The 13,603-nt window shown below is 42.4% G+C and overlaps 1 protein-coding gene across 1 annotated transcript; it reads left to right on the top strand.

Annotated features, from left to right (window-relative positions):
- The first annotated feature begins 3,634 nt into the window (after positions 1-3,634).
- Positions 3,635-9,224, top strand: LOC139549727 (eukaryotic translation initiation factor 3 subunit K). Its single transcript, XM_071360434.1, has 8 exons — positions 3,635-4,010; positions 4,420-4,518; positions 5,763-5,883; positions 7,938-8,015; positions 8,304-8,370; positions 8,465-8,542; positions 8,692-8,817; positions 9,079-9,224. Exons 1-8 carry the CDS (start codon positions 3,949-3,951, stop codon positions 9,108-9,110), a joined length of 663 nt encoding a protein of 220 aa, XP_071216535.1. The 5' UTR covers positions 3,635-3,948; the 3' UTR covers positions 9,111-9,224.
- The last annotated feature ends 4,379 nt before the right edge of the window (positions 9,225-13,603 follow it).

The following is a 13,603-nucleotide window of genomic DNA, read 5'->3' on the forward strand; positions in this document are numbered from 1 at the left end:
TGTTGCATGCTCAGTGAAGCTCATTTACATTTACTCTGGTTTTATTTCCTGTTGGGTGTATGTCTGTGAAGGTATGAGTGTATGAAAGAGAGAAAGAGAGAGAGTCAGAGAGAGGGAATGAGACTTAGTTTCCCCATTGGTATTTTTACATTATTTGTGTGTGTGTGTGTGTGTGTGTGTGTGTGTGTGTGTGTGTGTGTGTGTGTGTGTGTGTGTGTGTGTGTGTGTGTGTGTGTGTGTGTGTGTGTGTGTGTGTGCGGTGTGTGTGTGCGGTGTGTGCGTGCGTGCGTGCAGCTGCGCTACTCGGTTTTCTGTGTGGGTTCTTTCTTGTCACTTGGGCAAGCCTGCAGAGGTGTGAGCTACAAATCTGCAACACTGCTCTCGTTTGGAGCCATTTATAATGGCCTGACTTCCTGTAGAGCAACAGTAGCATGTCGATACACATGAGAAACAAGAATAGTGTTAAACATTAAACCATTATTTACCATGCTTCAGAGTGGTAGCGTTCATTATCTAAAATATTACTTCCAATGAGGAAACTTGAAAAAAACATTCTGACGCATACTAAATTTATTGAATTCTCTGACTCACTGACTACCAAAGGACATAAGTCAAAGGCATCACATTGCTCCAGTATTGGTGATAAGAAATTAGTAAGAAAACAAAAGAGAAAACCTTTTCTGGACCTGCTGAGAGCACTAAAAACATTGTACAATAATATGCATATACTGTTGTTAGAATGACAGCAGGCTATATAGCATGATATTGTCAAATCAAATGTTGTCACATGCGCCAAATACAACGGGTGTAGACTTGACCGTGAAATGCTTAGTTACAAGCCCTCCCCAACTATGCAGAGTTAAAAAGAATAATAATTAACACAAGAGGAATAAAATACACAAGAATGGAGCTATATACAGGAAGTACCAGTACCAGATCACTGTGGAGCTATATACAGGGAGTACCAGTACCAGATCACTGTGGAGCTATATACAGAGAGTACCAGTACCAGATCACTGTGGAGCTATATACAGGAAGTACCAGTACCAGATCAACGTGGAGCTATATACAGGGAGTACCAGTACCAGATCACTGTGGAGCTATATACAGGGAGTACCAGTACTAGATCACTGTAGAGCTATATACAGGGAGTACCAGTACCAGATCACTGTGGAGCTATATACAGGGAGTACCAGTACCAGATCACTGTGGAGCTATATACAGGGAGTACCAGTACCAGATCACTGTGGAACTATATACAGGGAGTACCAGTACCAGATCACTGTGGAACTATATACAGGGAGTACCAGTACCAGATCACTGTGGAGCTATATACAGGGAGTACCAGTACCAGATCACTGTGGAACTATATACAGCGAGTACCAGTACCAGATCAATGTGGAGCTATATACAGGGAGTACCAGTACCAGATCACTGTGGAGCTATATACAGGGAGTACCAGTACCAGATCACTGTGGAGCTATATACAGGGAGTACCAGTACCAGATCACTGTAGAGCTATATACAGGGAGTACCAGTACCAGATCACTGTGGAGCTATATACAGGGAGTACCAGTACCAGATCACTGTGGAGCTATATACAGGGAGTACCAGTACCAGATCACTGTGGAACTATATACAGGGAGTACCAGTACCAGATCAACGTGGAGCTATATACAGGGAGTACCAGTACCAGATCACTGTGGAGCTATATACAGGGAGTACCAGTACCAGATCACTGTGGAGCTATATACAGGGAGTACCAGTACCAGATCACTGTAGAGCTATATACAGGGAGTACCAGTACCAGATCACTGTGGAGCTATATACAGGGAGTACCAGTACCAGATCACTGTGGAGCTATATACAGGGAGTACCAGTACCAGATCAATGTGGAGCTATATACAGGGAGTACCAGTACCAGATCACTGTGGAGCTATATACAGGGAGTACCAGTACCAGATCACTGTGGAGCTATATACAGGGAGTACCAGTACCAGATCACTGTAGAGCTATATACAGGGAGTACCAGTACCAGATCACTGTGGAGCTATATACAGGGAGTACCAGTACCAGATCACTGTGCAGGGTATTTGAGGTAGATATGTACATAAAGGCAGGGTTAAGTGACTATGCATCAGGATAGATCATAATATGAGTAAAATAAAGAACAGAGTAGCAGCAGCATATGATGATGAGTGTGAAAGTGTGTGTGCGTGTCTGAGCATACAAGAAAGCCCAAAGTGTGTCTGTCAAAGGCCATAGCACACAAACACCCACTGGTGTTTGACATAGGCATATAGCAAGCAACCACAGATAACCTTCATTAAAATAATGAAAGGGCAATTAAGGCCTATGGGATAGTACGGCTGATGATCAGGTTTGAAATGAGACTATTTGGCGTTAGTTGTGATATGCATATGACAGTGTGCACTAACTGATAATAGAAATGTCACTTTATAATGGAGTTTCAAGGCAGAAAGATAAGTCGATGCCTATGTCATTTAAAGGTTTGGCGATAAAAGAAAGTAATGTCTTGCACTTGTGCAGTCCCCTAGAAACCACACATCACCACTGAAAAAGAGATTACTGTTGTATTAGGCACAGGCTATATCACATACCACATGCACTAGCACAGTGTTCCCCAACTAGCGACCCGCGGTTTTCTGAGCAAAAATAAATACACTTTTGTATTTTTTCAAATGTTCATTGTTGGACATAAAATACTGTAAAAACATCAGGAAATCACCTCCAAATGATTTACATTTTGGAAATCTTTTCCCAAGTATTCCCACGCATGATAGAGAGATACAAGTGATTGTATACAAATGTAAGCAAGGATTGAAATTATTACATTTTAGTCAAATATTATATATGTTTGGGATTCTTCTGTTTGGGATTCTTACAGTCTACAAATGATTTGTAATGCTGTTCCGGCCCCCTGAGCATCCCCTCAAGAAAAAATCTGTCACCTGCTGAATTTAGCTGATGATCCCTGTAGCATACCACACTGCATCCCACTGCTGCCTTGCTTCTGAAGCTAAGCAGGTTTGGTCCTGGATGGGAGACCAGATGCTGCTGGAAGTGGTGTTGGAGGGCCAGTAGGAGGCACCCTTTTCTCTAAAAAATAAATAAATCCCAATACCCTGGGGCAGTGATTGGGGACATTACCCTGTGTAGGGTGCTGTATTTTGGATGGGATGTTAAACGGGTATCCTGACTCTCTGTGGTCACTAAAGATCCCATGGCACTTATCGAAAGAGTAGGGGTGTTAACCTTGGTGTCCTGGCTAAATCATACCATTACCTAATCATCCCCAGTTTACAATTGACTCATTCATCCTGTAACTGTTCCCCTGTAAATGAGAATGTGTTCTCAGGTAAAATAAGCAAATTAAAGTTGATTTGCTAATTAGCACAACACCGTAACTATAGAACATATTACAATGTGAGAGCAATACTAAATATACTGTTTTTACAGCAACCAATATATTTATCTTAATAGTTCATACTCCATCACAACAATAGGAGGCAGTACATTTACCATGCAGCAGTCATTTTGTTTGGGTAGGAACCAGGAACCAAAGTGGTTTCAGTCTAGTGTTGGTAAAACCATCACATTCAGGCTCCTCAGTGCATTCACGTCATTCGAAACGCTCGTCAATGATAATTATAGTGCATATATTTGGCCATTCGTCTATATGTTCACAAATGAAACATACTGATTTGTTGATCATAGGCTGTCTCCAATGCATATTTCAGCGACATGTTCTGCAGTTTCTAACTAGTGGTCCGTCAGTAAACTAACTTCCTGTTTACGTCAAGTCACCACAGCCCTTTCCGTTCCAAGACATTTTTTGCTCCACTCACTCGCTTTTCCACTTTTCGGTCCACGTGCGGATTTCTTCAAATTTAGCACCAAAAAGACCCCAATACGAGTTTGGACCAAATGGCGTCTTCATTCGAGCAGATGAGAGCCAACGTGGGAAAGCTCTTACGAGGAATTGATAGGTATGCAGACTTCTTTGACAAATACTAGCGTAGCTAGCCCATTCAGTTTGCTTGCTGCTACTACGTAATGCTAGCTACATTTGATTGTTTGACATTATATAGAAAGTTACAGTTAGTTGTTGAGGTCATTTATTAGACATATCCAACATCTGACGACGTGTATGTGTCAGATCTTTGTTTTACCTAATGCTACTTGTTAACTATTTAGGTACACAGGCTTTTACCGGTAAACTGTAACGTTAAGCTAACGTTATTTACCTAACACAACATCCTTTGAGAGCTGGTTGGTTGTGATGCAGCTTGATTGTCTCTATGCATATTTTTGCTCAACTTGTTGTAGTTTGTTAGCTGTGTCGGCTATCTGTTGAACACATGCCCATAATGATACATTGTTTATGATCTCTTACAGATACAACCCAGAGAACCTTGCAACATTGGAACGCTACGTGGAAACACAAGTTAAAGAGAATGCATACGACCTAGAGGCCAATTTGGCTATCCTCAAATTGTGAGTCACCCTACCTCTGACTGTCTGACTACTATCACATTTGTTACGCTAGTACAAAATGGTTAACATATGTAGTTCGATTTGCCTGCTGGGTGGCAAGCAGCCCTTGATCATGACTCTCAATTCCATTACACATAAGTCATTGGACGAAGGCTTCTTCTGTATGGGCAAGTTTTGTTATCTATCTGAACATTAACACGCGGCATGGTTTTGGAAGCACACGGACCTTATCTATCATATCAGCGAGAAGTCAACACATTTTTTTTGGGGGGGGGGGGGGGGGTTGATATACACCTTGATAGGTTAGTGTTTCCACACTGCCAAAAGAAAACCGGCTACATCTGCAAGTCACCTTCAGCGTTCAGATGTTTGTAAAATGGCTTTTGCGATATTAAATCATAGGCTTTTTTAATTGGCCAACCAATGTCATTTCCTGGGTCATTGTTACCAAATGCGTTGTAGAAATATATTTTTTATCAGTGGAGCTGTGTGGGCTACCGGGTGGACAGAACTGATCGCACATCAGCACAACTGCTGATTGGGGCTTTCCGATTGCCAGGTTCACCGTACAAAATATTTAAAAAGTCAGTGCATTTAGTCATTTTTACATGAACAGTGGTAGATGCTCGGTCTGCCATATGGCTCAGCACATACTACCTCATTCACACACACAAACAGGGCAGCTCAGAGAAGTCAACTCAGACCGAACCAGCTCCTGAGCTCGATCAGTATCAGATATTGATTTAGAATGGAAAATGAATGTGTTTGTGCGTTGCATCGAAAAGCACCAAATCGTTTCAAACTAATAGTATCGTACCTGTATCGGAGCCCATGTCTCTAGATGCGTATTGAATCATGCTTGTAAGGGAGGGATGCACATCCCTACTATCTAGCATGCTCCGGACACCTGTGTGTAACTAAAGAAGGCTGCCAGAAACGTGTTGTAAATTAAAAATACTGTCGGCTGCAACTGTGATAAAGACTGTTAAAACTGTGTACAGTAAGTGTATATTTTGCATTTGTGAAATTATTTTGATGTGATATGAAGGTGAAGAGCTTTATGTTTCTAGAACCGTATCGCAATTGAGAAACGATTAACATTTATATGGAGTTTTTGGCTGACAGAGCCAGTCTACCTCTGAAAATAACATAAGGTACTTGGACCTTAAGGTGTACATTCATGGGCTAGCAGAACACCACTCATGGCTATATCAATAACAGAGATGCTGTTCTTGTTCCTGTAGGTACCAGTTCAACCCTGCCTACTTCCAGGTCACAGTGACATCGCAGATTCTGCTCAAGGCCCTGACCAACCTACCACACACAGACTTTACTCTGTGCAAGTGCATGATTGACCAGACACACGTATCCTTTCGGTGCTCAGTATAATCTAGTATCAACCCTGCAACTAGTGTAGTTTGTCCATTTTTGTACTCCCTGTCAACAAAAACATTGACACTAATTTGTTCAAAAACAGACAATCATTTAGTCCTCGGCGGTATACCTTATTGCGTGGTATTTGAAAATAGCCCTGGGATGGTTTTCCAATTCCGTTGAAACTATTTATTTGAAGTTTTATTTTATTTGAATATTTGTAGCTACTTTTTAAGTAAATACTTGCAGTCAACTTGTGCAATATGTTAGGTGATGAAGAAGATTGTGTTCTTAATTTCATCTGTCAACTTTTTTTCATTATGAAGCTTATGGGTCGTCCCCCGTCATGGGATGTTTGTTTACAAGACCTGGCCATGGCTTTCGACTCTGTCAATCACCACATCCTCATCGGCAGACTCAATAGCCTTGGTTTCTCAAATGATTGCCTCGCCTGGTTCACCAACTACTTCTCTGATAGAGTTCAGTGTGTCAAATCGGAGGGCCTGTTGTCCGGGCCTCTGGCAGTCTCTATTGGGGTGCCACAGGGTTCAATTCTTGGACCGACTCTCTTCTCTGTATACATCAATGATGTCGCTCTTGCTGCTGGTGAGTCTCTGATCCACTTCTGGCCCTTCTTTGGACACTGTGTTAAAAACCCTCCAGACGAGCTTCAATGCCATACAACTCTCCTTCCGTGGCCTCCAATTGCTCTTAAATACAAGTAAAACTAAATGCATGCTCTTCAACCGATTGCTGCCTGCACCTGACCGCCCGTCCAGCATCACTACTCTGGACGGTTCTGACTTAGAATATGTGGACAACTACAAATACCTAGGTGTCTGGTTAGACTGTAAACTCTCCTTTCAGACTCACATCAAACATCTCCAATCCAAAGTTAAATCTAGAATTGGCTTCCTATTTCGCAACAAAGCATCCTTCACTCATGCTGCCAAACATACCCTCGTAAAACTGACCATCCTACCGATCCTCGACTTCGGCGATGTCATTTACAAAATAGCCTCCAATACCCTACTCAATAAATTAGATGCATCCGTGCCATCCGTTTTGTCACCAAAGCCCCACATACAAAGCCCCACTGCGACCTGTACGCTCTCGTTGGCTGGCCCTCGCTTCATACTCGTCGCCAAACCCACTGGCTCCAGGTCATCTACAAGACTCTGCTAGGTAAAGTCCCCCCTTATCTCAGCTCGCTGGTCACCATAGCAACACCCACCTGTAGCACGCGCTCCAGCAGGTATATCTCTCTGGTCACCCCCAAAACCAATTCTTCTTTTGGCCGCCTCTCTTTCCAGTTCTCTGCTGCCAATGACTGGAATGAACTACAAAAATCTCTGAAACTGGAAACACTTATCTCCCTCACTAGCTTTAAGCACTAGCTGTCAGAGCAGCTCACAGATTACTGCACCTGTACATCGCCCATCTATAATTTAGCCCAAACAACTACCTCTCCCCCTACTGTATTTATTTTGCTCCTTTGCACCCCATTATTTCTATCTTTATTTTGCACATTCTTCCACTGCAATCTACCATTCCAGTGTTTTACTTGCTATATTGTATTTACTTCGCCACCATGGCCTTTTTTTTGCCTTTACCTCCCTTCTCACCTCATTTGCTCACATTGTATATACTTATTTTTTTCTACTGTATTATTGACTGTATGTTTGTTTTACTCCATGTGTAACTCTATGTTGTTGTATGTGTCGAACTGCTTTGCTTTATCTTGGCCAGGTCGCAATTGTAAATGAGAACTTGTTCTCAACTTGCCTACCTGGTTAAATAAAGGTGAAATAAATAAAAAAACAAGTACACAAAGATGAGACTGGAGGTTTGAAAAACAGCGCCCACTGTGTTCAGTGCCGGTATTACACAATACCCAGTATGACACAAGGTCGGTATGAAAGTATGGCAATCTGGATATCGCCCAAGCCCACCGGGGTTTGTGTTGAAGTAATGGTGTGGACGTTACTGTCTATTATGTGGCCAGTTTGCTGTGTGTGTGGTGCCTTTCCTTGACTACAGTAAAGCAGCAGGAGGAGCGCCCCATAAGGCAGATCCTGTACCTGGGGAACCTCCTGGAGACCTGCCATTTCCAGTCCTTCTGGGTATGTACACAATACATATCTTTGTCTGTCTCTTTTTTTATTTCACCTGCTTTTTGCCCTGTTCATTTCACTCAACTTTCAACTCATTGTCAGAGAATTTTGGGGATCATATTCTGATATGAAGGAATGGTTCCAAACAGAACATTGAGGTTAAACATGACTGTACATTGTGGCTCTAACTGGAGATTGATGGCTGTACCAATAGACAACCCTATCAGGACTTTATTATGAAGTGTGAGATCCAGTACTCCTAATTGTATGGTACTCATTCCTTTGTCTGTCACTCAGTCCAGTCTGGAGGAGAACAGGGAATTCATTGACGGCATCACAGGCTTTGAGGACTCGGTGCGCAAGTGTGAGTAGAACATATGGATATCAAGTTAGTTGATGACTATAATATTGCAATAAAAACTTGATAATAGCCTTTCTAACTGCTACTCTCTCCACAGTTATCTGCCATGTGGTTGGAATCACATACCAGAACATTGAGCATCGACTTCTAGCTGAGATGCTGGGTGACCCCCTTGGTAAAGGCCATTCATTTATGATGTACACTATATCTTTTGGAGAGTGCTGTCCTATTGCTTTCCTTTCTTTCAGTGACTCTACAGTGTTAATTATCTGTAAGTCATATCCCACTTTCCCCTGCGCAATTGACTTCCTGCTCCCCATACAGACACACAGGTGAAGGTGTGGATGAGCAAGTACGGGTGGACGGAGAATGAGGAAGGGCAGATCTTCATCTTTAACCAGGAGGAGAGTGTCAAGCCCAAGAACATTGTGGAGAAGATTGACTTTGAGAGTGAGTGTTTCCTTGTCTTGTTTTTGTCTTGCTTGCTGGTATCCAGTGAAGTGGCTTTTGTCTCATCTGTAGTCACTTTTAGAATTTCAAAGTTCAACTTCTTCCTTACACCCCCTCCTGTCAGTGTAGATTTAAGAATTTTCATGCAAAGACAATTTTGTTGACATTCTTTTCTCTCTTTCCCTTTTTCTCCTGCTCCTCTGTATTCATCTCCCCCTTTTCTCTCCTGTATTTTCCTTTGTTTCTGTCCCTCTTCCACAGGTGTATCCAGCATCATGGCCACATCTCAGTGATACCCAGACGCATCTGCACACTCAGAATGTACAATAAAAATAATCAGCCAGACAGCAGTACATATTCCTCAAACCAACCTTTTACAATAAATGTTAATTATCCATTCAAACTCAGACCCGAAGTGTGGCGATCTTTTCACTGATTACATTGAACTAGTCTGATAACCTTATGTCCATTCCAGGAATTATTACCAAAAATAGGACTGTATTTACTTTTTTTTTTACCTTGTGATAAGATGTGAGTGCTATTTTATCTTTGACTTGGCATGTCAGTAAATGAACACTGTTGTCTGTATCACTAGAGCTGTTGATGTACGGACCACTTTGGCTTTTTATTTTACCTTCTATACCGGTATTTTAATGTTTGGTTTGTTAAATGTGATACGCGGTGTGTAACGTCCATTTTTATAGTTTACTTCGCTTACTTGAGTCATCGCTCTCCACTCTCTATGCCACTTTCCACACAGACCTAGCCACGCCCCCTGTCACTCAAGGAGCACATTTGATGTTCCTCAATCACGAGACACTTGTGTTAAGTCTGCATGGTCAATGCAGCGCTGTTGATGACAAGGATGCAGTTGTCACTTTGCTTCTTAATATAAATCTACTAGCATTCTATTAGCTTGTGTTTCTTACATCTGCAAACAGCTAGTTTGTCTTTTCTTAGCAAGTTGTTCCTAAATCTTGTTAGCCGCTAATGCTAATCGCTAGCTAGCTAATACATGTACTGAGTAAGAGCACGCTTAATTAGCTATACAGCCTAATAATACCAGTGATTTGTGTAGACCTAAATCAGCATGTTGTTTGTGCAACAGTGTCTTCTAAATTAGAGAATATGTTAGCTACATGAAGCAGCTGCAAAGCTGTCATCAAGGCAAAGGGTAGCTATTTGAAGATTCTCAAATATAAAATATATTTCGTATTTTTGGGGGGTAACCTCATGATTCCATATGTGTTATTTCATAGTTTTGATGTCTTCACTATTATTCTACAATGTAGAAAATTGTCAAAATAAAAACCCTTGAATGAGTAGGTGTTCTAAAACTTTTGACCGGTAGTGTATGTGCAAAAGTACTGTCTCACAACTCAATGAAACCTTCACTCTTGCGCAGACATTTAGAAACAAAACATGACAATTTAAAAATAAGCCACCGTTTTTTTGATTGAGAATTAAGACGACTTTTGAGTAGTAAGACATGTATAAAAGCAACAGATACCATTAATAAGAAGGGGCTAGAAGATTCTTATATGGTGAGCTACCGAGTGGCTAGGACAGGCAAGCCCCATACTATTGTGGAGGACTTAATTCTTTCTGCTGCGGCGGATATGGCTGGGACAATGCTGGGGGGAAAGGCCAGAAAACTATACAGACAATGCCTTCATCAAACATTGTTTCACGGCGCATCAGTGACATGGCAGGAGATGTTTTGAAGCAATTACTGCTTTGCATACAAGCCAGTGAATTCTATGCGTTACAGCTGGATGAGTCAACAGCTCCTGGAATATGTCAGTTAAGTTTATGGGGGGTCAATTAAGGAAGACATCCTCTTCTGGAAACCAGGACAACAGGAGAGGATATTTATAAAGTACTGGACAGCTTTGTGACATCAAATGGACTATGGTGGTCAAGATGTGTTGGTATATGTACTGATGGAGCAAAAGCCATGACAGGGAGACATAGTGGAGTGGTAACGTGTGTGCAAGCAGTTGCTCCCAACGCCACTTGGGTACACTGTAACATCCACTGAGAGGTTCTTGCTGCCAAGGGCATGCCTGAGAGCTTGAAATACGTTTTGGACACTACAGTGAAAATGGTTAACTTTGTTAAAGCAAGGCCCCTGAACTCTTGTGTATTTTCTGCATTATGCAATGATATGGGCAGCGACCATGTAACGCTTTTACAAAATACAGAAGTGCGCTGGTCATCAAGGGGCAAGGTATTGACATGTTTTTTTGAATTGACAGACAAGCTTAAAGTTTTCTTTACTGACCATTTTCACTTGTCTGACCGCTTGCATGATGACGAGTTTCTCACATGACTGGCCTATCTGGGTGATGTTTTTTCTCGCCTGAATAATCTGAATCTAGGACTACAGGGACTCTCCGCAACTATATTCAACGTGCGGGACAAAATTGAGGCTATGATTAAGAAGTTGGCGCTCTTCTCTGTCTGCGTTAACAAGGACAACACACAGGTCTTTCTGTCATTGTAAGATTTTTTGTGTGCAAATGACCTCAAGCTTACGGACAATGTCAAATGTGATATAGCGAAGCACCTGAGTGAGTTGGGTGTGCAATTATGCTGGTACTTTCCCGAAACAGATGACCCAAACTGGATTTGTTATGCTTTTCATGCCTTGCCTCCAGCCCACTTACCGATATCTGACCAAGAGAGCCTCAATGAAATTGCAACAAGCGGTTCTATGAAAATGGAATTTAATCAGAAGCCACTGCCAGATTCTGGATTGGGCTCCGCTCAGAGTATCCTGCCTTGGCAAATCGTGCTGTTAAGACACTGATGCCCTTTGCAACCTATGTGAGAGTGGATTTTCGGCCCTCACTAGCATGAAAACAGACTATGTGTGGAAAATTATTTAAGACTGAGACTCTCTCCAATACAACCCAACATTATGTGCATCATTTCAAGCACACCCTCATTAACCTGTGGTGAGTTATTCACCATTTTCGATGAACAGTTTTATGTTGTAAGATGGCTAAATAAAGATAAATTATTAAATGTAACCTTTATTTAACTAGGCAAGTCAGTTAGGAACAAATTGTTAGTTACAATGACAGCCTACAGTGGGATAGCTGCCTTGTTCAGGGGCGAACAACAGATTTTTACCTTGTCAGCTCGGGGATTCGATCCAGCAACCTTGCGGTTACTAGCCTAGCGGTTAGAGTGTTAGGCCATCTGCCACCCCAATTATTGATTATTATATTATTTGTGCCCTGGTCCTATAAGAGCTCTTTATCACTTCCCACGAGCCGGGTTGTGACAAAAACTCACATTCATTATATTTAATAAATGTATTGTATAGTGTGTGGCAGGCTTACAATGATGGGGGGGAAAAACATTTGAGTGCGCGCTGACCCTGGTGCTAGAGGGGGTATGCATCTGGAGGTTGAATGTTTGAATGGGTACGGGACTACAAAAAGTTTGGGAACCACTGGTCTAGGGTTTATGGGATAATGGTGTTGATGTGAGCCATGACCAGCCTTTCAAAGCACTTCATGGCTACAGACGTGAGTGCTACGGGTCGGTAGTCATTTAGGCAGGTTACCTTAGTGTTCTTGGGCACAGGGACTATGGTGGTCTGCTTGAAACATGATGGTATTACAGACAGGGAGAATTTGGAAATGTCAGTGAAGACACTTGCCAGTTGGTCAGCACATGCTCAGAGTACATGTCCTGGTACTCCGTCTGGCCCTGCGGCCTTGTGAATGTTGACCTGTTTAAAGGTCTTACACACATTGGCTGCGGAGAGCATGATCACACAGTCGTCCAGAACAGCTGATGCTCTCATGCATGTTTCAGTGTTACTTGCCTCAAAGCGAGCATAGAAGTAATTTAGCTCGTCTGGTAGGCTCGTATCACTGGGCAGCTCTCGGCTGTGCTTCCCTTTGTAGTCGGTAATAGTTTGCAAGCCCTGCCACATCCGACGAGCGTTGAAGCCGGTGTAGTACGATTCGATCTTAGTCCTGTATTGACGCTTTGCCTGTTTGATGGTTCGTCGGAGGGCATAGTGGGATTTCTCCTTGAAAGCGGCAGCTCTACCCTTTAGCTCAGTGCGGATGTTGCCTGTAATCCATGGCTTCTGTTTGAGGTATGTACGTACAGTCACTGTGTGGACGACGTCATCAATGCACTTATTGATGAAGCCAGTGACTGATGTGGTGTATTCCTCAATGCCATCGGAAGAATCCCAGAACATATTCCAGTCTGTGCTAGCAAAACAGTCTTGTAGCTTAGCATCTGCTTCATCTAACCAAGTTTTTTTTGACCGGGTCACTGGTGCTTCCTGCTTTAATTTTTGCTTGTAAGCAGGAATCAGGAGGATAGAATAATGGTCAGATTTGCCAAATGGAGGGTGAGGGATAGCTTTGTACACGTCTCTGTGTGTGGAGTAAAGATGGTCTAGAGTTTTTTCCCCCTCTGGTTGCACATTTAACATGCTGGTGGAAATTTGGTAAATTGGATTTAAGTGTCCCTGCATTAAAGTCCCCGGCCACTTGGGGCGCCACTTCTGGATGAGCGTTTTCCTGTTTTCTTATGGCGGTATACAGCTCATTAAGTGCGGTCTTAGTGCCAGCATCGGTCTGTGGTGGTATGTAGACAGCTACAAAAATACAGATAAACTCTCTAGGTAGATAGTGTGGTCTACAACTTATCATGAGATACTCTACCTCAGGTGGGCAAAACCTCGAGACTTCTTTAGATATCGTGCACCAGCTGTTGTTTACAAATCTACATAGACCGCCACACCTTGTCT

This window comes from Salvelinus alpinus, chromosome 22, assembly GCF_045679555.1.
Source record: "Salvelinus alpinus chromosome 22, SLU_Salpinus.1, whole genome shotgun sequence".
NCBI lineage: Eukaryota > Metazoa > Chordata > Actinopteri > Salmoniformes > Salmonidae > Salvelinus > Salvelinus alpinus.